The 26931-nt window shown below is 34.5% G+C and overlaps 1 protein-coding gene across 2 annotated transcripts in view; it reads left to right on the top strand.

Moving 5' to 3' along the window:
- Positions 1 to 26931, top strand: part of APPL1 (adaptor protein, phosphotyrosine interacting with PH domain and leucine zipper 1) — a 40538-nt gene that overhangs the window by 6819 nt on the left and 6788 nt on the right. Inside the window, exons 4-22 of one of the 2 annotated variants that reach the window (XM_039348131.1) lie at positions 16 to 87; positions 4092 to 4179; positions 5831 to 5872; positions 6311 to 6369; positions 6865 to 7011; positions 7394 to 7476; positions 7576 to 7734; positions 8865 to 9053; positions 9861 to 9903; positions 11524 to 11580; positions 13808 to 13899; positions 15150 to 15332; positions 19320 to 19369; positions 21831 to 22005; positions 22111 to 22147; positions 22598 to 22744; positions 23437 to 23487; positions 24901 to 24990; positions 25404 to 26478. In XM_039348131.1, the coding sequence (XP_039204065.1) occupies positions 16 to 87; positions 4092 to 4179; positions 5831 to 5872; positions 6311 to 6369; positions 6865 to 7011; positions 7394 to 7476; positions 7576 to 7734; positions 8865 to 9053; positions 9861 to 9903; positions 11524 to 11580; positions 13808 to 13899; positions 15150 to 15332; positions 19320 to 19369; positions 21831 to 22005; positions 22111 to 22147; positions 22598 to 22744; positions 23437 to 23487; positions 24901 to 24990; positions 25404 to 25541 (1902 nt within the window). In that variant the 3' untranslated portion in view covers positions 25542 to 26478. Of the gene's footprint in view, positions 1 to 15; positions 88 to 4091; positions 4180 to 5830; positions 5873 to 6310; positions 6370 to 6864; positions 7012 to 7393; positions 7477 to 7575; positions 7735 to 8864; positions 9054 to 9860; positions 9904 to 11523; positions 11581 to 13807; positions 13900 to 15149; positions 15333 to 19319; positions 19370 to 21830; positions 22006 to 22110; positions 22148 to 22597; positions 22745 to 23436; positions 23488 to 24900; positions 24991 to 25403; positions 26479 to 26931 lie in introns of those variants that run through there. The other variant, XM_039348130.1, reaches the window with a different exon arrangement.

The following is a 26931-nucleotide window of genomic DNA, read 5'->3' as shown; positions in this document are numbered from 1 at the left end:
GTTTTGTTTTGGTAGCGCTTTCCTTTGGGTGGTGATGATGAAGTTATGAATTCTACTCTTCAGCAGTTTGCCAAAGTGATAGATGAGGTAAGTCTTCCCTTCTAAAAATCTACCAGCCTATTTTCCATGGATGTAACTTTTATATCACTCCATTTCTAAAGACTGAACAGTTTAGAATATTAAAATCAAAGACTAAAAAACAGAAATAATGTCATTATAGCCAATCAATCTGAGGCTTCACTATTTAGGGTAATATAATCTCATTACTTCCCAAATGCTTTTCAGAAGATCCTTTTTTGTGGCTCTCAGAAAATGTTGCCATTCTGTATACATTGGGATAATCCATCCACAAAGTGACAGTGGAATGAGTAACAATGAGTAAAAGCTTCTACTTCTGAACTGTCGATAGTACAAAGATGTAACTTTGCAAATGTATTTGCTGTTCACACAGAAGTCATAAGTTTAGGAGGAGAGATTTGTTACATATCACCTCCATCTGCAGAAATGTTGCCCCATACAGGATCAAAGTTTTACTTAGCTTCCAAATCAAAGTGCCCTGGCTCCAAATCTGTCTTAATAGGATTCAATCTGAATCTCTTTCTCTCTATCCAGGTCCTAGCAGATTTCAGGCACCTGGTCAAAAGTACTACCACATGCCTTGTCTGGCTCAGAATAAAGATACATATTTGGAAATCATCAGAAAATAGATAATCTACTTGTTAATGGATGACTTCTTCCAACAGCTTCATGTAGATATTAAATTGTAGGAAAAAGGATTAAACCTCTGGAACTTCTGAGGCCAAAGACTTGACTTCTCCCCAGTTACCATCACCAACTAGAATTGCCCACTCAGGAAGATCATCCCTTCCATCCCAACAGTTATAGTTGGTTGAAGATGATACCATAGTCACAGCTGTTGAGAAATCCAACAGAAACAGAATAGTTGCACTATTTCCGTTGTAGATTATCAAAGATAATCAACGAGTATGCTCAATGAGATTTTGGTCTGATGCCCAGACCTAAATCTCAACTAGATAATTGTTTCATTCTCAATAACCATGGTCCAGTAACTTTCCTTAAAAAGGAAATGTGGAGACTGGATGACAAATTTGTCAGTTGCTAGGTGAAGTGATGATTTCTTGTGGCAGGGACACACCACTACCTCTTTCAAGACAGGAGCACCACTACTTCCTGAAGTATACAATTGCCATCACCCATGCCCATTCTCTGTCATCTCTATCATGTCTCAGCTGCTTTTACCAATTGGGTAGGGCAAGGATTTGATTCACAGATGGCAGATCTAGCAGCATGGAGGACTCTGTTTACTTCCTGAGGATCCACATGCTCAAACTGATTCAGATAACTCCACAAAAAGAATTCTTTATCAGTTCCAAACAAACATAGTTCTATGTTAACCATGTCATTGCTTTTTTATTTTTAGGCTATCATTGTCACAAATCACAGTGAACCTGGCCCAGTACAAATGTCTTGGCCACCCCATTCTGTTCAATTTAATTGGATGGTGATTGGTAATGCTGTAATCATGCTTCTAGTCTTCCCACTTGTCAGAAAGAAAGCTGGAAGGCTACCACTTCTCCCCACTTCCTGAACTTTTGAATTTTGAAAGAAAATCCTATAATGGCATGATTGGAATTGGTTTCACCTCCAATAGGTTCAAGGAAATTGTATACACTACCGTTATTTCTGCCTCTTCTTCATGTCTTTGTGGGCCATATGGAGGTTGAAAACAAATAACCAAGAGAAGGCCCGTTTTTGAAAGCCTCTTTAAGATTTTGTCTTGATCAGAGACATTAGGAAGGATAGTGAACCTTTTGGTAACTCATGGGGTGAGTTATAATAATTGGCTGAATTAGGGAGTTACAATATAACTAAAAGTTTATTTTTTTTTGCTGTAATGTTAACCATTTCAGAATAAATTGTCTAGTAAGCACAACACTCTTTCCCCTCACCCATTTAAATGTGATATACTTAAAAAAATATTGCATTATATACAATGGTAGACCAGACTGAGGAGAAAGAGGTATGACTGCTGGAACTCTGCTTTATAGAGTATAATAGCAGATTTTTAAAAGCTTGTCAGAATTTCATTCTGCTCCTCTTACACCAAACAGAATGCAGAAAGGTCATCTTGAGGGTTCCCCCCCCCCTTCTTCCTTTCCAGGAAGTTCCAGACTAAGTTGACATTTATTTCATGGTTATTGCATTCCTTCTTCAAGAGTATCGCCATACTTTTCTAAATTATTATGAAGCTTGGCCCTCTTGATTTTTCCTTTCATTTTTATAAGAGACTTCATTTTTTAGAAGTTTTCCCTTTTATAATCAACAGGATGGTGTTAGATTTTGCAGATAAAGCAGTTTGTATGCTTTCTGTTTGTATGTTTGTATTATGATTATTGTTTCCTGTCAGTTCCACAATATTTAAACCATAATACCCTTTATAATCAAATCTAGGCTTGCCTTCCCTCTACTTGGGTACAAGATCAGCTGTTCTAAAGGATCATTATTATGATCTCCTTGTCATAACCTAAGCACAAACATACCTAGTTTATATTAGGGTAATCAAAGTTCCCCATTATTAGAAGAATTACAACATTCTTTGCAGATTTCTAGCATTGAATTGAAACAACTATGCATCCTGTTCCTTTTTTTTTTTAATTTTGAAGAGTTGTTGGCTTAAGTTTTTTTCATGGCTGTCTTATTCTCATTTTATCTTCTGGTTTTCATGACCGCTCAGCATCCATGTTCATCCTATTTTTTAAAAAAATGTTTACACCATTCTGAATTGATTGTTACCCACTACCCAGGGGTCCCCAACCCCTGGTCCATGGACCAGTACCAGGCTGTAGCATGCCAGCAACCAGTCTGCGCAAACAAGGAAAGCCCCATTCACAGGATGCAGGCAGCACACAAAACCACGCACCCTCCGGTCCACAGAAAAACCTCTCTCCACGTAACTGGTCCCTGATGGCCAAAAGGTTGGGGACCTCTACACTACCTGTTGATTTCCTTCCATAAATTAATTTAAAAACTGGTCTGTCACCTTTTAGATTTTATATGCCAATAGCCTAGATTCCTTTTACGCAGGTTTGTTTTGTTTTGAAGTGTTTCCCAGTGACTAACAAATCTAAGCATCTCCATCTGGAGCCATCCTGCCATAATTGAATTGAGATCTCTGAGCTCTGCCTATCTGGTTGGCTGCACACATGGAACAGACAGCATTTCTAAGACTGTTCTCTTGGTGTTCCTGGTTTTGATCTTCTATTTAGGAGTCTAAATTTGGTTTCCAGAACTGGCTAATTATACATTCCAATTCTACTGCTGCCAGCGTGGGCTGTGATTGCTGCCTCTTTTGCATCATTGTCAAGCAGGTTCTACACATGACATGTGATGTCCACAACCTTCACACCATGGAAACTGTCAGTTACACTACGTAGACTAGGCCATAACATCAACTCTACAAGAGAATAAGAATTATATTTTATTGATATAGGCTATAATAATAAAATCTAATAAGCTTGATTATATTTTACTTCCTCTTTTTTTCTATACTTCAGTGAATCAGGGAAGAGCTTGTCTGGACCTCCTTCCAAATACAATCTTGCTTCCTAGGATTTAAGGAATGTTCAACCCTATTTGCTTATATATTCTTGCATATTGCTGTCAAGATCATCTCTCTTTCTCTCAAACAATACACAGTGATCCCAACAAACCATTTTTTGAGTGGCATAATCTGAATGGCAGGCACCAACCCTTTCTCAATGAAGATATCAAAATGCAGACATATTCTGCCTAAAAATTAGGATTATAAACGAAAGTTGTATCATGGTTTGTCACATTGGCTTCTTTGGGTCTTATTTGAATGTAATAAATTATTACATCAGGCTAAAATAATGCTAAACAATATTTTTATCTACTTATGCAAAAAAGAACAGATATAAAATTGTCAGGCTCTGCTGCTTCTTCACCCCATGCTTCAATTAACATTGTTAAAGTATCTAACAACAATGAAATATGAGAAATGTTTATATTTTTATGCAACATTGTGTACTTAATTGTTTTTTTCTTCTTAGCTCAGTTCTTGTCATGCGGTACTATCAACTCAATTAGCAGATGCCATGATGTTTCCCATCACACAGTTCAAAGAAAGAGATCTAAAAGGTACAATAATTGTCGCAAAGATAACAGATTGCTGGACAAAGTCTTATATAAGAATAGTTAATATTTATTTCAGCTATAGTGGCCTCCTGAAATCTAATGCAAATTTAAGAACATTTGTCTCATTGAAAACAGTTTTAGGAAAAAGGGAATGATAAAAGTTAGAGTGAATAAGTGATAGCCCTGCAGAAGTTGCTGAACTACAACTTCCAGCAGTCTCAAGGCAGCAAGACTGATAATGAGAGATGTTGGGAGAAATAGTGAGCAGATCTGGAGTGGGTACATTGCCAGTCCCTATGTCATGTCTGTCTGTCTGTCTACCTATATCCATCCATCTATCCATCCATTTAGGGGCTGAAAAATGGGGTAAATAAAATAGACTAAGTGGCCCCTTTGGTGGAGGCATTTCCATCATTGCTCTTGGAAAGAACTGTATTTCCTTGGAAAGACTGGTACTCAATTTGGGGGAACTCTCCTGAACTCCCAGCGACTGCTTATCTGCTATGCCCAGGTGAAACTTTGCACAGGTTTATTTTATGTACCACTTGCATCCTTCCTCAACCAGGCGGCCCTTCAGATTGCCATTTATATCCTGGTTGCCTCAGGATTGGATTATTGCAGTGTGCTCTATGTGAAGTGGCCCTTATAGACTATCCAGAAACTACAGTGGGTACAAAATGCAGTGACACAAACAGTAATAGAAATCTCATGTTGCACCCAGATGCACAAACTACAGTGGTCAGTGGCTTTCTGGGGGCAATTCAAGGTGCTGGTTGCCCCCTATAAAGCATAGGGTCTGGTTATTTGAGGGTTGCCCCCTATAAAGCATAGGGTCTGGTTATTTGTTTCCAATTATTATTTATTTTATTTGTTAAATTTATTTATTGCCTATTTCACAAATAATAGGCTATTCTAGGTGACTTACAACAATAAAAAGGAAGAAATGAAAAAGTGTAAACAGAACAGAAGATAATAGAACAATAAAGTAAACAATGAAAAAGAACATGATAATATATCTATACAATAACACCCCCCCCCCCAAAAAATGAATGGATGGAAAGAAGAAAACAAGGGGGGAGGAAATCTATCTCTGCCTGTCCAGTATGTTTGAGCTGAATGGAGTACTCCAGTCCCTTGAGTTCAATGGAATTGTATACTTATGTATTAGTAATCTGTGTGTATTAATCCTCTTGAAATATGAAACTGTAATCTTATGCATGTTTTACTGAAGTAATAGGGTTAAATTTGAGTAGAATTGTACTGCTATTGTGTTTTGACCTATGGGATGCATTTAGTTGTTAAAAATTCTTTGTATTTCTCTGCCCAAACCCTATAAATCCCTCAAAAAATCATATAGTTAGGTTCTGCCACAGCACATTTACTATCTCAAATGACATGGCATTTAAAAGACAACCTCTGACTTTGGGGGAAAGGCTTTTCAAAGAAGCGTAAGAGAAAACAGGAAGAAACAGCTCAGTCATTGTATATAATCCCATAATTTTAGGGAATTATTTTTTTTACTACAAAACAATTCATGTGGTCCCTGAAATGCAGGCCAACTGAAGACCTATAATAAATAAACCCAATCTTGTTCATCTTATATTAAAACAGCAGAACTACGGTAACACTGCACATTTTCTTAAATTCATTTCAGAAATTCTGACTTTAAAAGAGGTTTTTCAGATCTCCAGCAATGGTAAAGTATGCTTTAGAAATTAAATTCATGGTTTATTTTTTATTTGATGTTGCATGATTATAATAGTATAAACAGTAAAGATTAACATTTTATGAAGGGATTTCTGTCTCCAAAGATTAACTTTGCTATTTAAAAAAATTAAAATTAAAAGGGAAACTAATCCTAGATAACTGTATGCAAGGTAATTGGGGAAAAATTATGTTGAGTAAACTCTTGTTCTAATGGGACATTATAAAAAGAGGATGTCGTATTGATATAATCAGTGCATCAGGATAATAGATATTGTTTATCTTGAAACGATAAAAACATTTTGTTGAAAAAAGCAAAATTAGCTCAATTGCTTGAATTACTGCTTCACTGAAGTGTAGTTGCTTTTTGCCTTAAACATTTATAATGATTGTAGCTACTGTTTAAATATTGTAGAACTTGTTTTTTCAGATCATGATGCTGCGATTGCCAGATATAGTCGACTGTCAAAAAAAAGAGAAAATGAGAAGGTTTGTTAAACTTTAATCTAGTATTTAGAATTTATGATATGGTAATGTAAAAAGTCTAAGTTGCTTTTCAGTTATCTTAAAAATTCTGTGATAATTCTAGTGAATGCAACTAATCTTTCATGAAATATATATAGCTATATGTTCCTGTCCAGTGTTATGAGTGTCTTTATTCAGTGGGATATCCTTCTATACATCTTCTCCATTAACTGGCAAAATGGAGATCTCAACAATAGCAGTGCTGCATCTCTCTCTCTCTCTCTCTCTCCCTCCCTCCCTCCCTCTCTCCCTCCCTCCCTCCCTCCCTCCCTCTCTCTCTCTCTCTCTCTCTCTCACACACACACACACACACACACACACCTCCCTTCAGTAGAGAATGAGTAGAAGAGAAAATGTATTTTGAAAGAAAAATATATGAATTTATATTTTTTCACGTCATTGCAAATTGTTCCTTTTAATAGTAAATTGTGCTTGCTCTGAATTAGAATTTTTTTTAAGGTCAAATATGAAGCTACAGAAGATGTATATACTTCTCGGAAGAAACAACATCAGACTATGATGCATTACTTCTGTGCATTAAATACACTGCAGTATAAGAAGAAAATTGCTATGTTGGAACCCTTACTAGGCTATATGCAGGCTCAGGTAAATTCCAAAATGTGTGGTGGAGGGGAGATGTTGGAATGTTACATTAAAATATTTTAGCATCCAAAATATTAAAACACTAGCAAACTTAAACATGAACCTTGTGTGGGATGGGCTATATTAGTTTGATAAATAAATAAGCTTGACCTGAGCCAAATAAATCAGGACTAAATTGTTAACCTCTCTGAAGAAAAATAAGCATATAAGTGTAATTTGTTAATAGAAAAACCTTAGTAATTATAAACATGTTGTGATTGAACTGATTTATGATCTGCATCTACAAAGGTGGATTATATTTTTCGCTTCCAAAGAAAGATCTAAGATTAAATGTACTTTTATAAGTTCAAGTAAATTGATAAGTATCTGAATTTTCTTTTAAAAGATAAACTTCTTTAAAATGGGCTCAGAAAACCTTTCTGAACAGCTGGAAGAATTTTTAACAAATATTGGGACAAGCGTGCAGGAGTAAGTTCATTTTTTCTCTCTTAAAAGTAATGCTGTTTATTTTAAAATATTACTTGTAGCTAATATGAATAAAATGAAAAAAAAAACCTTTGGTTTTAGCGTTCGCAGGGAAATGGAACGTGAAGTGGAGACAATGCAACAGACTATAGAAGATTTGGAAATAGCCAGTGATCCGCTTTATTTACCAGATCCTGATACTACAAAATTTTTGGTTCAAAGAAACCTTACTCGCAAGGCTGGTTATCTAAATGCAAGAAAGTAAGAACCAATTTCAGATACACATAAGTCTCAATAGCCTGGGTTATAAATTATTGGGGAGGGGGTGTCTTGCAAACTGTGTTGTATGTAAAAATAATTAGTAGTTGTTCATAGTTTTTAAGATTTAAAATATGTCCAGTATCAAGTAGCATTCTGTACTGATTTGTCATGATCTTGTTTACGATGTTTTATGCCACAATATATTATAATTTAATTTGTCTCAGGGTAGTTTGGCCAGAAACCTTGGAAGTGACATATCCACCTGGGAGAACAGCTGCTCCTTCATTTGTTATTTTTGTTGCAGCAGCTCCTCTTTAAAAGAGGCAGGCTATGGTGCAGCTTTAAAAGTAGATTGCATCTCTCTCGGGATTATGATAACTTATTTGTTTGTTCTTGCCTCCCCAAAGCTCAGAGGAGCACTAGTGACCTCCCCCATTTCATCCTCACAACAATTCCACCAGTGAGTTTAAAGTCAGCAGGAGATAGTATATAAAGTAGTACTACAAAATAAAATTTGTTTGCAAGTGATACTTTTTCGGGGGGATCCTGGCTCAAAATATTTTGTCATTACAACATTTCATTGTTCTTTAAATTATTGCTAGTGGAAATAGCAGACATAATATAATTTTTACCCATACTTTTAATAGCCTTCTATAAATATATTTTCACCATCTGGGAAATATATTTATCATATTTTTGACCGTCTGAGAAGAAGTGAATGAAAGTAACATTTCTGCTGTATGAACGTGGACACTGTTACCTGTGGTTTGACTACAGGTGTGCTGTGGAGTAAGAATGTAAGGTGGCAACATCTTGAAGCTATATTTAAAGCCCTAAACAAGGAGTCTTTGTTTGTGTGTGTGGGCACATACACAAACACATATTTGTATATAACTAGAGAGAGTGACAGCAATAGTATTTTGCTGATAAACAGTATGTTAAGAAATTTAGTTAAGCACTATTTATATTCTCTTGGTATTTCTTGCTGTACCAAAATAATCTATGTATAACTGCATTCAATTATATGAAACTATCCCCCGTCCAAAGCTTATAATACCTATTTCTTTTTTCATTGGAGACTTGATGCTGCTAAGTTGGACTAAGCCAGTTTTCTTCCTTTCTTCCTTCAGCAAAACAGGGCTGGTGTCTTCCAGTTGGGACAGACAGTTTTACTTCACACAGGGTGGAAACCTAATGAGCCAAGGAAGAGGTGAAGTAGCTGGAGGACTTGTAATGGATATAGACAATTGTTCGGTAATGGCTGTGGATTGTGAAGACAGAAGATACTGCTTTCAAATAACATCTTTTGATGGCAAAAAGTTTGTATTCTTACCACTTCTTACATATGTGTTTAGCAATAGAGAAACAATTAGAAAGTATTTCCTGCTACCTTTAATTTTTTCCTTGAAAGGTGGGAAAGAAAGAAGAATAAATCCTTGCCTTTCCCAGATTGAAAATTTGGCAGGTATAAGACAAGTCTCTATTACTTTAAGTCAAGTTATTTAATCAGAACTCAATGCTGCTCTCTAGGTGGCAATCTAAATATATTTTCTTATTTTTTATCATTTTATTTCTTTGTCAAACTTATATGTTGTCCATCTCACCGAAGGTGATTCTGTATTTAGATTTTCATGTGTAATGCTGTCTGCTGTATACTTGTTTTCTTTCTAAAACGTTAGGGGTATGTTCAATCCTTGTTTTCAGGTTAGAGGGAAAAGTTATCTGCCTGCTTTTTCTTTCCAACTGCCTGTTTTCTCCTCAGCTAAAATGTAATAGGGATACCTTCCTCTTGTTCTGTGCAATCTTACTGGTTTTTGCTGAGAGAAATTAGCAAAAGACAAGCTCAGACAACATAAATTTTCTCTGAGATATATCAGTGGATAATTGTCCCTAGAACATAGCTCAAATGAAATATGCCAAGTTCCAAAATCCAAAGATAAATATTATAGATGGGCAATGTCCATCAGGGTTTTTCTGTTTGGGATTTGACAAGGAATAAATGCTATAGTGAATAAAGAATTGCATATATCAACAAATTGAAGCCAACAGCTTGATGAACGTTTCTTTCCCCTGCTTCGTTTAAGAAATATTCAGTTTGTTTTTTATTTTTATTTCCTGATCAACAGGTCTTCAATTTTGCAAGCTGAGAGCAAAAAAGATTATGAAGAAGTAAGCTTTTTAACATAATGGTTATTGAAACTAGTAAATGTTTTGTGAAATTGCCCAAACCTGACAAAGCTGTCTAAACAATGAAAGCCTTTCTTACAATAATAGATCACTTTTTAAATGTGCCACTAGATTCCATTCTTTTATTCTGCAATAAAATAAGGCAATTGTCATAATGCAAAGCCATTAAGAAAATATGATGCTTATTCAGATAGTCCTCAACTTATGACAACAAGTGAGTCCAAAATTTCTGTTGCTAAATGAAACAATTCTTAAGTGAATTTTACCCCATTTTACAACTTTTCTTGCCACATTTGTTAAGTGAATCGTTGCAGTTGTTAAGTTAGTAACAGTTGTTAAGTGAATCTGGCTTCCTCATTGACTTTGCTTGTCAGAAGATTGCAAAAGGTGATCACATGACCTCGCCATAAATATGAACCAGTTGCCCAGCATCCAAAATTTGATGAAGTGACCATGGTCATAAGTGTGAAAAGTGGACATAAATCTCTTTTTTCAGTGACATTGTAACTGAACAGTCACTAAATGAATTGTTGTAAGTTGAGGACTACCTGTAAATGGTTTCCAAATTACATTTCTGGTGCTAGTTATCAGGGCAGTTTTAAAGAGCAGAATAATTTTATATGCTGATGACATGGAAAGGTGAAGACTGCCAAAGCATTGTATGGTTTGTAGCCTAAAGGCTTGCATTCACAAGAAGGGTGGGGTTTTTTTCCTCATATTTTTAAAAAGAATTTAGATCACAAGCAGTTTGTGATTTACCACACAGTGGTGAAACTTATATTTAGGTAGATTTCAATTCAGGCATCAACTTTATCATAAAATTGGGAATTGTGCCAGCTTGCAAGCCAAAAGAAAGGCAGAGTGGAAAGTTCTCACCTTTTCCTTAGCTATAACAAGGCAGTTTAAAATAGGTTTGAAACTTGCTGCTCTCAGTGCTAAGTAATCAATGCAGGGAAAAGAATTTCAGATGTGCCACATTGCTGGTTTAATATTAAATCTGCATCTTGTGTGGATTACTTCACATTTAGCAAGCCTGTGGTTTCTCGCTTCCATTATTGAAATCATTAAAAAAAATCAAGAGGAAAAATTCAGCTAGACAGATGGAAATTTTATTTAAATATGATTTTTTTAAAAAAATACATGAATTTTTCTTTTGCTTCTGTGGTAGTGTTGGAGAAACTATAAGGCCCAAAAGTTGTAGAACCACAATTTGCATATTTCATCCAAACATGACTAATTGCATGAAACAAATGGAGTTTAACATCATCTGGAGAGTCACAAATTTCCTCTGCCTTCTCTGTAGTTTGGAAACTAATTGTAAATATCTTGTATGTGGCTTATTGTTAACTTAGACTGTGTGTGCAAAGATTGTTAACATGTCAACTGTATTTTATTATTTGTTATTGGAGAGTTAATAGGTTAAGGGCAAGGTGAGATTTACTTATCTGAAAAAAACCTCTTTTTGTTAATTTCTAATGATAAAAGTTATTCTTTTGATCAGACTAAAGCATTTACCATGTTTTTAATTTCTTAACCATAATCTAGAATAGGAAAGTATATAATGGGCAGAAAATTAACTATATTTTAAACTTTTTTTTCCAGTGGATATGTACAATAAACAATATCTCGAAACAGATTTACCTTAGCGAAAACCCAGAGGTAATGTGATTGTACTCCTTTAATATAAAAAACAAAACACTGTTTGATGGGAAATTTAAATTTAAATTTGAGGAAATATTTGATTCCAGAGTACGTTGGAATATTGAAATAAATATTGAGATTAAAATTCGTTGTTTATGCAGATTGAGAGAAAAAATGGTTTTAATTCTGCAGTTACATTTTTTTATAAATATTATTTTTTTAGTTTTACAGTCAAATACTTAATAGACAACGTGTTGTCTGGGCCCATTAGTAATTCAGTATTATGTATTAACTTCTTCAATCTAGATCCAATATTAAACCATCAAATGTTTCCTCTCTTCTTCTGGTAGTACCTGTTTTCCCACACTAGGCAAATACAATTCTTATTGTTATTAATAAATATACAATTGAATATCAACATCTTTGTTACATTTTTCTCATAATATCAATAATATCAATTTTAGATAACTTTTCTAACCAAAACATATCTTAATTGCATTTGAACTTAATATCCATATGTTCAATCAGTATCCTGTTTTCACTTTTTTTTTTAATTTCCCCTCAGTGTTCAAAATGTATCTATTGTTTATAATTTCAAAGTAAGTTATATTTGGGTAATCAAAAGCTTTCCTTATTCAAACTTCTTAACATTTTCCTGTTTCCCTTCTCATACCAAAATCTAATATTCTAATTAGAAAGCTTATCTTTCTAGTTATGATAATACTTCTATTTCTAGCAATTGTCTATTCTCCACCATATTCAAACATCTAGTTAATAATATAATATCTCATATAATGGATCAAAACCTCTATTTTCCGTCTTACTCTAGCTTTCTTCCTTTGCCAACTAACTTACCAAGTCAATGCATTTGAATCATCAGTATTTTTTTCTCTGTTTTTGTGTATATTATTTGGAATAAGAAAGACCATTTGGTTAAAGTATTTTTGGAAGAACAAACCCATTGATATTCATTAAACAGCCTCCCTCCTTCTCCATTTCCCCACAGTTTTCCTAACAGCTCTATCTTCCATTCAATCAATTCTTCTTCCTTCTCTTAAAAAAAAAAGTCTCAAAAGCACTTTTAGTCCCTAAATTTCAAAGCCATATATGTGTATTAATTCCAAATTAATCTTGTAATTTTCCCTGTTTCCCTCAAATAATTAGTTTGCTGCTTTTCTTTTCCTGATGGAATGGGGTGGAAATTCCCCTTCCCTCTCGGGAAGGACGCTTCGGGCAATTTTTTCCAGGAAGAAGTCTTAAAATCATAAAGAGAGGATAGGGTCTCACTCAGTTTCATCCATGTTGTTAGTGCTTATTGTCTTCCGTTGTCAGCAGCTTCTGAATGGCTACACAAATGTAGCCGGTCTTTCCCCCGCCGGTTTGGAGGGCTTCCTTGGATCAGACAGAAGGGCTGCCGCCCTCCCGTGATCATTGAGATTCCCCTCCTTGCTTGTTGCCTATACGGGGTGACTTTTGACCCTTTCCAGGGTCCCCAGTGGGGTGAAATCGAACGCAAAAGACGGAGGCCCGTCTTCCTGCACCTGTTACGCTACGATGTCAAACCGGAAGCCCAATTCTGCAATTTCATTTTAATGGAGCAAAGAAACTACACTACAAAAAGTGTAGTGATTGAGAAAGAGAAAGAAGAAATAAAGATTGGGTTGGTGGAAGATGGGATTTTATTATTTTATTTTAGCTTTTCAATCTTGAGTTTATATCTCATGTAAAATATCCAGTTGTATATATGTTCTTTCATTTGTTTCTTGTACACATACATATGACTTTATATCACTTTCCTTTTATTCCCAACTTTCTTGTCTTTTTCCACTACTTCCTTTTTCTTTCTTGGATGGAAATCACTATTTACATGGTTAATTTTTGGTTGGGAAAGCTTCCATTGGCATTAAAGGCCTTGTTCCAGTTTGAATGGAGAATGTTTTTGGGTATGATGGCTTGCTTAGAGGAGGGTTAATTTTTTTACCTGCAGTGGCAGATGAATATAGAAAAAATAAGTTACATTGCCCAAAGACAATAATTGATTCTGGGTCCACACTGTATGCTTAGCAGTGTTCCTCAATAAAAATAATTAACCGCTATGTTTTCATAAATTCATGTTTCTAACAAAAAATCATTTCAATATGTCTACTCAATTAGTTGCTGTGCTTACTAAAAATCTTCATATATTCATTTATTTTTAGATCTAATTAAATGAAAAAAAATATTTGTTTTTCTTCTAACAACATAGGAAATTGCTGCCCGTGTAAATCAGTCAGCTTTAGAGGCTGTCACTCCCTCACCTTCCTTCCAGCAGAGACATGAAAGCATGAGGCCAATTATGTAAGTCACCAAACAGCAGGAAAGACACATTTCATATTTTGTAAAATATTTTTTTAATTCATTGAAAGCTACTGCAAAATACAACTATTTAAATTTTGCAATGAAACTGCAACTGGAATGTATATCCTTTTAAATTTATTTATTAAAAAAATATACTATAATTTGTGGAAAGTTACAAATTAATAAAATCTTCTGAAATTTATCTGAGGAGTAATCTAGATTTTACCATTCATATGCTGTTAGTATTGATTCTTCCAGAATCAAGCTTAAATAGAAAGTGTTGCCGCTTTAAAGAATCCACCCATTGACGTTAATGTGATTTTAAAACAACATCTCTTTTCAGGTTTGTGTGAAAGCCTGAATAAAGTTGAGCTGCTGGACTTCTTTCAAATTATTTTCTAAATATGCAAAGTGCTGCTATTAATAAGTCCCAAAATTTTATAGTTGCTATTAAAATGTATAATTGTTACCATGTCTCTTTTCTCCCATAGCATTTTAAATAGGAAATCTGTGATACGATACGATCCTTTGATTATTATATTTGTGGGCAAAATACTTTCACATCATTTGATCATTAATAGATACTGTTGGAAAGAACAGTAATCATGACCTTACTTTTGACCCAGCTCTTCTAATCTCTGGTTTCTGCTATATTTCATTCAGTTTCTATTCCTAACGTTTCTGGCTCAGTTTTCCCTACTATTTCATTTAATAATCTGAGAGGAATCACTGATCCTTAATTAGGCACTAGTTTGCTTTTCCTAGTTATTGTCTCATTAAAGATTCAGAATTTAAAATTAAAATGCTAGCTTATTCATCCTACAGAATTTATTTTTCTCAAGTCACAACCATATAAAATTGAAGTTTTATTGGGCATTTGTATTAATTTGAGAAATTTTGTTGTTGCTGCCATTAAATATTCTTGCTAGATTTAGTTGATAATTTTGATGACCTCAAGTATTCAGTTTGTTAGCCTGAAGGTTACCCTTCTCCTTTTAGATGTATTTCATGATATATTTGATTTGTATTTCATGATATATTGAAATACGTGATGTATTTCACGTTTATTCTCATTGAGATATTTGTCTCCAAATTATTTAGTTGAGACTATTCTATTGTTTGAATAATAGATTGCCTTTTGTTATTTGTAAGAAAATGTTTGACTTCTGAATTTGATCAGTTCTTTTCTGCTGAAATGAAAGAGATGGTTAAGAAGGTTGAGCTGTTCCCTACTTTTCTTGCTTTTTCAGACAGCCTCGGCCTCCCACAAATCGTACAAGTAGCACTGGATCTTTGGGATCTGATTCGGCATCACTATCCGCACTTTCCTTGGACTCGATTGTTGCACCTGACACACCTATACAATTTGATATCATTTCTCCAGTAAGTGAAGACCAGCCTGGTCAAATAAAAACTCCAGGCCAATCAGGCAGGTAAGAATTAACAAAAATGAAATACAAGCAAATAAATATTTAACTCAATATTTAACACCTCTGTTGATACTTAAAACCTATGTAGAATAATACTCATCATGTTTTAACTTTGTTTATGGGTAGTGTCCTCACTTTCATCCAGGATCCTCTCCCTGCACAAATTTAACTTGTTTTTTATTCCCTTTACCAATTTTAAGAATGATTTTGCCGAAGCAGAGTTTGCTTTTAACTAGAGATTTCAGCCAAACACTTCAAATTTATTCAGATGTCTAATTAAGAGTGAAAGCTGATTGGCACTATCTGATGTTAAAATTGGTGGGGAAAATTATGTATACAAGGGAATTGGGTGGCATCAGGTTCTCTGTGTTTTATTACATTAATCCCTAGAGGTGCTAGGATTTTTAGACCTGAATGAGCTGATCATTAAACAAAAAAATTGAAATCTTGCCCAACTGGAAAAAATTTATGTTGCTTAAGATTCTATGTTTTATTTCTTGTAGCAGACTTATTTTGCCCTGTTGAGCATTCTTCAGGTTTTTTTTTTGTTTTGTTTTTAAAAAGTATATTTTCCTTTCCTATTGCTTGCTTGCCTGCCCCAGCAACTTGGGTATTTCCTCTTGGAAACTCAAGAGAAATGTGGCAACCCAGGTGGTGAAGGCATATTCTGATGGCTTTCTTCCTAAGTTAAAAAAGGTGAGTGAAAATTATCTAGGCTTCTAGAGTAATATCTGTTAGGAAGATAAATTGTTCATTGTCCAGAATTCTTTTCATTCCCCTTCTCCATCTCACTGGAGCTTCCATTTTACATTAGTATATTTTACAATTATCATTTAGCAATTGAGTATACAATATTTGTTACTCAGTGAAGTAAGAGGGCCCTAAATATTAGGGACCAGTGAATACTTAATTATAATATTAAGGCAAGTCTTAATATAGTATAGTGAAAAATTTGACTAGAAACTTTCCAAGCCAAAGCAATTATCTCACTCATAACTGTGTGCCTTATAGTCTTATAGGTATATTAAAATTAAGAGTTAAAAGAGTAATAACAAAAGGAATTACTTTCACTACTTATACATTCCTTTGATAGCTTATAAACTCTTAGAACATGTGATTGCTGAATGAAACCAGCTGCTTGTAGATATGATTGGTTTTTCTTTCAGAACAGAAATTAATTAACCCCAGTTGCTCCTATTGAAAGTTTGTTGTAAGGAAAAACTAATTCAAAGCTAATATCCATAGGAAAAAATCAAATTGATATTGGTGTTTGAGGAAAAATGTAAATGACAAAAGTCATCTTCAGGCATTTTAAGTATACTCATTTATTCACACATGAATATCTATGCTGGCTGCTCCAAAGATGCCAGGAGGATTACATTAAGAATAAATCAAAGCACAAAAGCTCAACATGTGATGCAGTCAGTAAGAGTAATCCCATTCACATAATTCCCTCTGTCCCGAAGGCTTGTTGGAAAAGTACAGTTTGCATTGCCTTCTGGAATGTCAACAGGGAAGGGGCCATTTTTATCTTGGAGGGCAAGCTATTCCAGAATTAGGAGGCATCTATCCAGAAAGCTTGTTTCCAAGTCTATTTCTTTAACTATTTCTGGGCAGGAAAAATCCATTTGTGTCTGATGGTCCTGAAACCCAAGTCAGAAAGAGATGTATACTATAATAGGCAATTTGTGTCTCCTGCTCCTGGCAATACCACACCTTCTCTCAATTGTGGTGATAAGGTTATTGCCAGTCATTCACTCTGTTAAACCAAAGCTATTCAATCATTAAGCTGTCATGTCTCCTTGTCCTCCAAAGCTCAGCCGTTTATTAAGTGGACAGTTGTTTGAAATTCTCTTCCCAATCTTCTATTCCAATTTTATTATCTATCTCTTTCCTCTCAGGCATTATATTCTTCTTCTGCATTCCTTGAACTTCACTTCCCCAGCCATGCTCCATCTTTACTTTCTTCTTGTGTTGTATCCATACTCTCTTGCCAATTTCTAACCAATATTCACCTCACTTTAAGCACCAACATATCCTATTCTCTTCCTCTGTATTCCAATTAATGTTCTCTCCAAATACCATGACTGCTATACCTTATCAATATGTGAATGCAGATTATTAGAGTGAATAATCTAACCCTACTCCCTGCAAAGTCAATTTCTAAAATACATGGAGAACATCTGTGGCTAATCGGGATCCTTCTGCACAATCATCCTCTATGTGTCGAAGGCAACCAGAATGATTAGGTGAGGGTGCTAGATTGCCTTACTCATATAGATACTGTATGCATGTAAAATTTTACATGCATACAATTTTCAGGATCTTCTGTGAATGCTAGTATAAAGATTCAGCAGCCATAATACAGACTTGCGAGGAGAACTACTGAATGCCACCCTGAAAAAAAATGTAAATTGTTTCAATTTGAAGTCTATAAAAGTCTGAGCCTTGCTATATTCACCAGATTTCTCATGAACTGAACTAAATAGCAAGTATGCCAGGCTGCAAGAGATTTGCCAGCTGTAATAATTCTGATCACATGGATCCCATTGCCTGTTTGCAAATGGGACAGGCTGCCTTGTGAGACGTGAACATTTTTTGCTGGAAGCATTTAAGACTAGATTATATGGGCACACTGCAAGGGTATTGTTGCATCCTGCATTACAGCTTAGGGAATTGTAAAGGCCCTTAGAGAGCTTCTAGTGCAGGGGTCCTCAAACTTTTTAAACGGGGCCAGTTCATTGTCCCTGACACTGTTGGGAGGGGGGGCGGACTATAGTTTGAAAAAAAATAATGATATAATGTTAATAAGTTTTTATTAATAAAACATCTATTTGAGTTAATTATTTGTCTATATTTGAATATTTTCTTCTGTTCTTTTTTTTTTTTACCTGCACCGAACGAATTCCTATGCACACTGCACATATCACGTTTGTAGTGCAACCGTTTGTAGTGCAAAAAACCAGGAAAAAACAATACAATATATAAAATAAATACTTTTAATTAACATAAGTATGGGGAAGTATGGGCCTGCTTTTGGCTTATGAGATATTCAGTGTCCGGTTCCATATTTGTCACTGCTAGTCATAACAAGTGATGCAAGTGAGCATCAGTTAGTCTGGATCTGATTGGAGATTTCAGATGTTTCATTCGGGAAAAAGTCTGTTCATAGACTTAGGTTCTACCAAAGATGGTTGTCATTTTAAGTGCATGGTTCCTGAGGTTAAGATATATCTCCGAGGGGGAGAGATGCATAGAAATTAGTAATGCTGCAACCACTATATCACCAATGTTCCCCCAGGGACCAAATAAAAAGATACGGCAGGCCGTAGTTTGAGGACCCCTGTTCTAGTGCAACACCATGATTATGTGAAAGATTTTTATTGTGAAAATATCAAACTGAATATTTTTTGAAAAATACTGTTATGACCTTTTGATTTTTAAGGATCATCATCTTCATTTGAAAAATGTTTTGATAAAGATTTTCTTTGCCTATATACTGGAAGCCTAGAAAATTTTCACAAGTATAATGTAAAGAGTAACAATGGCTCTGCTGAGAGCTAAGCATAGACGTGTTTCTCTTGATTATGGTTAATATTCCATCAGTGTTTTCAGAAACTGTATTTGAAATGGTAACTTTTCATACATAAAAAATTTAACATATTAACATTAGGGGAGCATGCAGTTTCTGTTAAAGCGATTTGTTTTTAATGAATTTCAGTAAGTTTGTAGTTTGTAATACACGATTATATTTTCAAAAGCAGATAAAATTAAGTAACTTTCCAAACAATATTACAATACATGTTATTTTGTAATGAGTGGTTTTACAGTTTTTTTCAATTGTTTTCTGTTAAAATATAGCTCTTTATATAAAATTTCTGAAATTATGAAAATTAACTGGTGTCTGTGTGTTCTTCTAGGCAACCATTCAGTCTTATTGCTGTTTTGCAATTCTGTTAAGACATTGATTTGATACCTTTTTTTTGACAGACGTACAAATCCTTTTGGAGAGTCTGGTGGAACCAAATCAGAAACAGAAGGTAGAGAGCAAAGCTTTAAAGAAATGTAAAATATATCGTGTAATATTGTATATTGTTGAAGAGAACAGATTGATAATTTTAAATAATATTTTGATAATTTGGCTGGAAGCCTGAGGTGAATGAAATAATTAAAGAAGGTACACAGGAAAATGTTTCTGTATAATAAACAAGGGCACTTGTCCGATGGAATATGAATCTTAAATATCTTAGGCTGCTTACTTCAGATTAAGAGGGAATAATTCTTCTCATTGCTTGGTGAGACCGTTAAAAGTCGTTGGCGCTGTTTGAAATTGTTCTGCTGGCAGCAAGATGTAACTGCTGGCCCAGCGATGGATTCTGTTGCAAATCAGGGCTGTTTCCAAAGGAGGCAGAGGAGGAGAGGTCCCGGGGCTTATGGAGCGAAGGAACTGGATGAGGCTGTTGGCAGGCCCAGAGGAAGGGAGAGAGGCTTTTGGAGGAGTTGGTGGTGGGGGCAATGTGCTCCAGGGGTGGTGATAATAACAACAACAACAACACCTGGTAAGCTGTTGCAAGAAGATTGCACAGACTGACTACAAGCAGCGACATGACAAAGTAGCAACAATGGTGCATTGGAAAATCTGCAAAAAATATCATTTGCCTGTAAGCAAAAACTGGTGGGATCATAAAATAGAGAAAGTCATAGAAAATGATAAAATTAAACTGCTCTGGGACTTCAGAATTCAAACAGACAAGCACCTGCAACATAACACCCAGACTTAACAATTGTCGATAAGAAAGACAAAAAAGTCTGGATAGTGGACGTGGCAGTGCCTGGAGACAGCAGAATAGACGAGAAAGAACTGGAGAAGATAACAAAATACAAAGACCTACAAATAGAAATAGAAAGACTGTGGCAAAAGCAAGCAAGGGTAGTATCAGTAGTGATAGGCGCCTTGGGTGCAATCCCAAAACAACTGGAGCACCACTTGAACACCATTGGCATTGACAAATTCGCTATTAGTCAATTGCAAAAGGCGGCCTTACTAGGAACTGCTTCCATCCTGCGACGATACCTGTAATACCACCAGACATCCACATCTGCCTATCCCAGGTCCTGGGTAAGGACTCGATAGGTAGACAAAATGCCAAATCCAGTCTGAACATCTGGCTGACTGTGCGATGATTAATAATAATAATAATAATAATAATAAGAAGAAGTTATTATTATTGTTATTATTAAAAAAAAGTTGGAAGGGACCTTGGAGGTCTTTAAGGAAAAGGTAGAAGAGACAGGATCAGAAAAAGAAAAGAAGGCAAGGTTGTCGTGCAGGAATACCAGCTAATTTTAGAGCTAATCCACTGGGAGCTCTGTTTCCATCTGTCCTGTTTGCCATTGTTCGCTCCCTAGATACTAAAATGGATGATCTGAAACTTGAGCTGGCCACGAACAAGGAGTGTATATCAGAGGTGGTGACCCTTTGAGAGCAGTATGTAATGAAATTTCCTTTTGATGTATGCCAATTGGTGTACATTCAAAGTGACAATAAAGTTGTTGTTGTTATTCTATTTAAATTACCTCTAATGATAGTTCAAAAATTTCTTTCTATATGGATTTACATTAATAAATTAATGCTATATTGAGAAAATTCATTCAGTTTTAAGTACTGCATTGGATAGGTTTTATAGAATTAAAATAGATATCTGTTTGATTCCTAGTTTCTCCTGTCTCAGAGCTATATTTGAAGTAATGCTAAAAGTGCAAGAAAATACTTCAATGAAAGAACTTTGCAGTAATCTAGGAAAATAAAGATACAACCAAAACTTAACTTACATTATAAAATAAGCTTAAGAAGAAATGGAAGAAGAACTATCAAGTTTTATTTGTTATGCTTGTTTAATGTAAAAGTCCCTTAAATTATATTGTAAAATCATACATTATCCTTCCCTTACTATCTTGGTCAAACCACCATCTCATAACAATGCTTCCAGTTTAGTTAACTTTAATGTTGATTGAACAAAACAATTCTTCTCAGTCAAAACTAAGGGTAACTAAATGTTGTGATAGAACTAGCAGAGCTTATATACATTGCATTTTTAAAGAAATAAATTATTAAAGACTTTAGGAAGTGTGTGTCTTCTGTGTCATGGCCCCCACTCTCTGGAACAGCATTGCTGCAGAGATATGGATGTTGCCCTCTTTTCTGTAGTTTATAAAGTTCTTAAAAACTGACTTTAGTCCCAGGCCTGAGGTTAATGTGTTTGGGGGTGTGTGACTGTGGTGTTCTATTCTGATGGTTGTTATTAGACGATTCTGCCTTGTTTTGTTTTGTTGTTTTAAATTAGTATTATATTTTGTAAGCTAGAGTGGTTAGCTATAATAAATAAATAATATATTTTACTGGATATTCACATACAAGATATATATACATATAGCTAATATTTCATAAGGGCAAAGCTAAAGCTTTACTCAAAGTATATATTTATTATGCTCTTGCTCTAGATTCTATCCTTCATCAGTTATTTATTATAAGATTCCTTGGATCTATGGAAGTGAAATCAGATGAAAGTCCTGATGTTGTTTATGAAACAATGCGTCAAATATTAGCAGCTCGAGCTATACATAACATTTTCAGAATGACAGAATCACATTTGTTAGTTACCTGCGATTGTTTAAAGTAAGTATATTCTTTTTCTAAAGCAAATGATTGTCAAAAAGTTTATACATTTTGGTCTTTTTTAAATATCCATTATCCATACATTTCTGAAATTATCTTTTCTAGGTTAATTGATCCACAAACACAAGTTACAAGACTCCGGGTAAGTTGTTAAAATAAAAGTACTTAACCATCAGAAACTGTTCAGTTTCATCCAAGTGTATTTTCTATTTATTGTTCTTGACAGGAAATTATAGGTTATCCAGTTCCCCAAACAGTATTTCAGTTATCCTGAAACTACACATTATGAAAGTGGGTGGTCTAGCCATACGCTTCTACTTGTAAATTAGAAAAAATATGTAAGGAATTCCTGCTAATAGTTATAAAAGCCTAACTTAATTTATAAGCTTTTGAGAATGCATTAGCATAAGAGTTGATGGAGCATAGTGAGTAGAAGGTCTGTGCTGAGAAGTCAGTAGGACGAATTAGAATGACCTTATTCTGAAACATAAATATGAATTATTTTGGCTTTTACTTTAATAATCCAAAAGTATCTTTCTGTAATTTTATTTATTGCTGTTATTCAATGACAATTCTTTTCCTCTCTGGACAGTTTCCTTTGCCAAATATAGTTCTGTATGCCACACACCAGGAGAACAAGCGTCTTTTTGGATTTGTGCTTCATACTTCAACAGGAAGAGCAGATGGCAGACCAACTTCAGTTTGCTACATATTTGAATCAAATAATGAAGGGGAAAAGGTAGGTACATGCATCATGCTTCAGTTAATATTCTTGTATTTTAAATTATCCCAAAGCTGTAAAAACTAGGGATATAAAAATTCTTTGCGGAGAACGCCCCCCCCCCAAGCAGATGATTTTATATAAACATGCAGGTGGAGTCAGCAGGAAGCAACTTGCAAAGAACCTCTGGAGTTCTTGATGCTCTCTACTTATTTGCTTGCAGATATTTCATTACCCAACTAGGTAACATCATTAATGTCAGTTACCTAGTTGGGTAATAAAATGTCTTCTCACAACCAGGGAGCACCAAGAACTCTCCAGTTCTTTTGACCAATTTGTTCATCCTTTGTAATTATGTATAGTTAAACCTTTAGTTTAGCAGACTTGAGATTCCACACACCAAATTTCCCTGGTTCACAGTTCACCTTTGTTGGCTGTGGAAGTTCCTCTGGCTCCATGATCAGCACAAGCTCTGATGATACTCGACCTCTGGTGACTCTTGGCCACTGCTTGTCTTCAGTGTGCAGATACACTGCACCTGTAATTGTCAGAATCACCTTTAATGGCAGTTCTGACGTTTGAAAAATTCATTTGCTGTTTCACGGATCTTTGATTCCTCCCCCAATTAGTTAAATTGAGGATTTACTGTCCTTGAACATGAACACATTTTTTTAGTGATTATAATAGTACCTATTTGTTTCTTCATTTAGATTTGTGATTCCGTGGGACTTGCAAAACAGATTGCATTACATGCTGAATTGGTAAGAATTTAACTTGTTATAAAATGTAGAGGTAGTTTATATTTATATATATATATATATCAAATGAGTATATAGTTCAGTATCGCTTGCAGTATCTCCTGACATCTGCCCAAATTGATGAAATTTCAGTGTCCAACCTCAAATCCAGTTCAGCTTTGGAATAACAAAAAAAAAAAAAAAAAACTTTTGGTTTTTGGAGTCATTATTTAATTATTGTTGATGCTTCACCATCTCTCTCTCAAAAAAAAGAGTGTGATGATATTAAGTACTTGGAAATGTTGCTCTCTCTGTTGACAATCAGTGAAATGAAAAAACTAAGCACTCCACTGCAGACCTCTCTCACCCAATAACTATTCTCACAAATAAATTATCAACCAGTGCCTGGCAAGTCACAAGCAGTTCCAGTCCAGGAGTGCCGAAGAGATGTTGATAAGCAAATAATTTGGCTAAGCTTTCTGCAAGTGAAAGCAAAACCAGAGAGCAGGCAAATCTCCTGGACTCTTAAAACAAGATCAAAAGAAAAGGTCTTTTTTACCCTTAAATATTTATCTGTCTTGACCTTAAGAATATACAGGCAGTCCTTGACTTAAAGCAGTTCATTTAGTGACACTTCGAAGTTACAGTCGCACTGAAAAAAGTGACTTATGACCATTTTTTACTTGACTGTTACAGCATCCCCACGATCACGTGATCAAAATTCAGACGCTTGGCAACTGGTTAATATTTATGATGGTGGCAGTGTCCTGGGGTCATGTGATCACCATTTATAACCTTCTGACAAGCAAAGTCAATAGGAAAGCCAGATTCCCTTAACAATCTTGTTACTAACTTAAAAGCTGCAGTGATTCACTTGACAGCTGTGTCAAGGAAAGGCCGTAAAATGCAAAACTCACTTAACAACGGTCTCACTTAGCAATAGAAATTTTGGGCTCAATTGTGTAAGTCAAGGACTATCTGTAGTATATCTACATCTTCTATTTTTCTTAATCCTTAAAAGAATGTTGCTTTATTGTTCAAATCAGGAGTTAATATCTCTTGGAAGTATTGCTCCTTTTTTGCATTTGTTCATTTCTTGAGCAGATACAGGTGGGTGCAAATCAGAAATAATTGAGAAGCTGAATCATATAGTGAAGGAGGCTGTATTTTGTGAATACACAAATTATATTTGGAGAAACAATTATGTAAGCATCCTGGTCTTTTAATCTTAAATTACTGTGTAATTCATTTTTCTATTGCATAATTGATGTGATATATTGATTGATATGATGTGAAAGCCAAGATTTTTAACACTTTCCTTTGAAAAGCTGTAAGAGTATTTGGTTATATTTTTTCAGGCAAAACAAAGTAGTAATCCATTCTGTGTAAATAATGTTACATTTTGGTATTTGGCATTTTCTTTTTAAAAAATTTCAGGATCGAAGATCATCAGAAAAGCAGAAAGAAATAGAAAGAGAAAAGGAAAAACAGCAAAAAGAGCTCAATAAACAAAAACAAATTGAAAAGGTATGGATTTAATCAAGGTTTAACTTGGATTTTTTAACTTTTAAAAAAGTTAACTTTTAACTTTCAAAATAACTTTTTTATTTAAATAAACATGAAAAATCACTCCTCCTCACAAAACTGATATTGATTGGTTTTAGATTAAAACAGATGTGTTCATATGATAACAGTGGATGTAGTACAACATTACTAGTTGCTTAAACCTGACAAGCAATGGCCTACTTTGTGTGGCCAGGAGACTTGTGACTCCCTGTGGTTGGAAAGACAATACTGCATCAAAGCAATCATTTTAGCATGAATCATATTGTTCACAGAATTTTATTCTTAAACATTACTGAATGATTGAAGTTCTCTATAGCCCTATGTAAAGCTTTGTGTTCAGGTTGATGAATCTTGATAATTCATTTTTAATGCAGGTAGTCATTGCTTACCATGTCTTGTTCAACAACCATTCAAAGTTAATGACAGTGCTGTCCATCAGTCACACAATCACCGTTATAGTCAGTATGTATTGCGCTATGCCTCACATGTTTTTTTCAAAAATATTTTATTAGTTTTAATAATAACAATCCCCAGTGCTTGGTGTACAGCGTGTTGTCTTGGTTTATATATTTGAGAAAAGAAAAAAAAGGCAATATTAATTAACACTCAATAATTATTAAATTTGATAATTCCATAATTATATTAATACTATATTTCTTTGATGTTCCCTTCTCCCATTTGTATTCTCCTTCTTCAACCTTAAATATAATTCTTAATATTTTCAATATATAAATGATTAAATACAGACATTTTTTCATATTTATACAGATAGTGATAATATTTATGTATAACATTTTTAAATCACCTTATATTATTCTTATAACCATCATCTCATTAGTTCACCATGCATCCTATTTTTGTGATTTTTGTTTAATTTCCCCTTTTATTCAATCCATTCTTATCAGTCATGATTTTCTCAATGTTAATCATCTAGATATCCAAATTTTTCCATTTAGGTACACCATCCCAATATTTTCATATTTCATGTATTATAAAAATACTGTGCTTCTTGTCTATTTTATAACATCTGGGTATAACATCCTTTCTGATCAGCTTAAATTTCACTTATATTTATAAAAGTTACATCATCCCAATATTTTTACATTTCATATATTATAAAACATACTATATTACTTAAATCTCTTATCCCTCTTGTTATAGAGTCCCTTTATGTTCAAAATTCTCTATTCTTTTAACCATATCCAAACAAGTGTTTCCTCATCTAATACTCCATCTGGTAGGGCAAGTCAAATCTCTTGAATCTATTTCTAGCCTTATTCTTTTGCCGAATAGCTTTCCAAGTTGATATATTCCACTTACCTGGCAGTTCCTGTGTTTTTGCAAGTATTGTTGGTAATGCAGAAGATAGAATAGGTAGGATATATACTTTCTGACTCCCAAACTCTAATGATTCTCCTGGGAATTCTATAGTCCACTCCATTTTTATTGTTATATCAAAGTCTTGTAGATTTTTTTCCTGTTTGTGGTGGATTGTAATTCTTTTTATTTGTAGCTTTGTCGATATGATCATGTTCTTCTAATTTGTGTTCTGTTATCTGATTTGTTTGTTCATTTACCGTCATTTTTTGGGTGTTTTTTTTATTGTAGATTTAGATTAGAGATGTGCTTATTTATGTTGTCAAAGTTCTGGATTTCCTCGCGTTTTAAATCTATTGTTATTTGTATCTGTCATAACATTGCGTACATTTCCTTTTGGAAAGTATTTATCTTGCCTTGAAATTCTGCTTCTTTGATGTTCCAGGCTAAGTACTTCAGGAGTGAATATTGAGTGTGGTGTCCTGTCATTTGTTGATAGGTGTACGATATCCATGTTGTCTCCCCCGTTCAAATAGTTTTTAATCAATATTTTAGTTCAGGGGTTAATTACCAATCAGTCAAAAT

The sequence above is a fragment of the Crotalus tigris genome, unplaced genomic scaffold, assembly GCF_016545835.1.
Source record: "Crotalus tigris isolate CLP2741 ecotype Arizona unplaced genomic scaffold, ASM1654583v1 scf7180000018122.1127207, whole genome shotgun sequence".
Taxonomy (NCBI): domain Eukaryota; kingdom Metazoa; phylum Chordata; class Lepidosauria; order Squamata; family Viperidae; genus Crotalus; species Crotalus tigris.
The sequence above is the reverse complement of the archived record's forward strand: the minus strand, read 5'-3'. Positions and strand labels throughout refer to the sequence as shown.